The sequence below is a fragment of the Emiliania huxleyi genome (assembly GCF_000372725.1).
Source record: "Emiliania huxleyi CCMP1516 unplaced genomic scaffold EMIHUscaffold_8896, whole genome shotgun sequence".
In the NCBI taxonomy this organism is placed as follows: Eukaryota; Haptophyta; order Isochrysidales; family Noelaerhabdaceae; genus Emiliania; species Emiliania huxleyi.
The window spans coordinates 1-822 of record NW_005195371.1 but is presented as its reverse complement, the minus strand read 5'-3'; the positions used below and the strand labels follow the sequence as shown (position 1 = coordinate 822).

The 822-nt window shown below is 70.6% G+C and overlaps 1 protein-coding gene across 1 annotated transcript; it reads right to left on the bottom strand.

The window, feature by feature from the left end:
* Positions 1-376: 376 nt before the first annotated feature.
* Positions 377-817, bottom strand: EMIHUDRAFT_60520 (putative ABC transporter; the record flags this gene model as incomplete). The annotated part of the gene is made up of 1 exon (XM_005758055.1): positions 377-817. A coding segment is annotated over one exon (441 nt), but the record flags the coding sequence as incomplete, so codon positions are not given.
* Positions 818-822: the final 5 nt, after the last annotated feature.

Genomic DNA, 822 nt, shown 5'->3' with positions numbered 1-822 from the left:
AGCACGTCGTCGGCAGCGCGGATGCTCGCCCGGCCGGTCGGCCCTCGAGACCTCGCAGTGGCGGCCGCCTCTGACAGCGGCGGCAGCCTCCCAAGCTGGCCACGCATCATGCTGCGCTTCGCGGCAATCGCGTAACGGGAGGCTCGCTGGGTTTTTGTGGCTTTTTGGACGGCTTTTTTGGATTCTCCCGCCCTCCAACCCCTCTCTTGGGTTTTTTCAGAGCTCCACAAGAATCATACGTCATACCTCCGCATGCCGCTGGGCCACCGCCGCCCTAGCCACCGCACCCCTTGCAGCACTCCTCGTTGCAGCACTTGCACTCGTGGCAGGTGAGCCGGCCTTCGCCGCTCGCCGCCTTGCTCCGCTCGAGGTTGGCCTGCTTGCTCCACATGGACGCGTACAGCCCGCCCGCCTCGAGCAGCGCCTCGTGCGTCCCCCGCTCTGCGGCGACGCCGCCCTTGAGCACGAGGATCTCGTCGACGTTGACGATCGTCGACAGCCGGTGGGCGATCGCGAGCGTGCAGCGGCCGGCCGCCGCCGCGTCGAGCGCGTCCTGCACCTCGCGCTCCGTCTCGGTGTCGAGGGCGCTCGTCGCCTCGTCGAGCACGAGCACGGAGGGCTCCCGCAGCAGCGCGCGCGCGATGCCGAGCCGCTGCTTCTCGCCGCCCGAGAGGCGGAGGCCGCGCTCGCCGACCGCCGTGTCGAGCCCCTTCTCGAGCCGCGCGAGGTACGAGTCGACCCGCGCGAGAGCGCACGCCGCCTGGATCTGCGCGTCGGTCGCGTCCGGCGCGCCGTAGACGAGGTTGGTGCGCACGCTCGCGT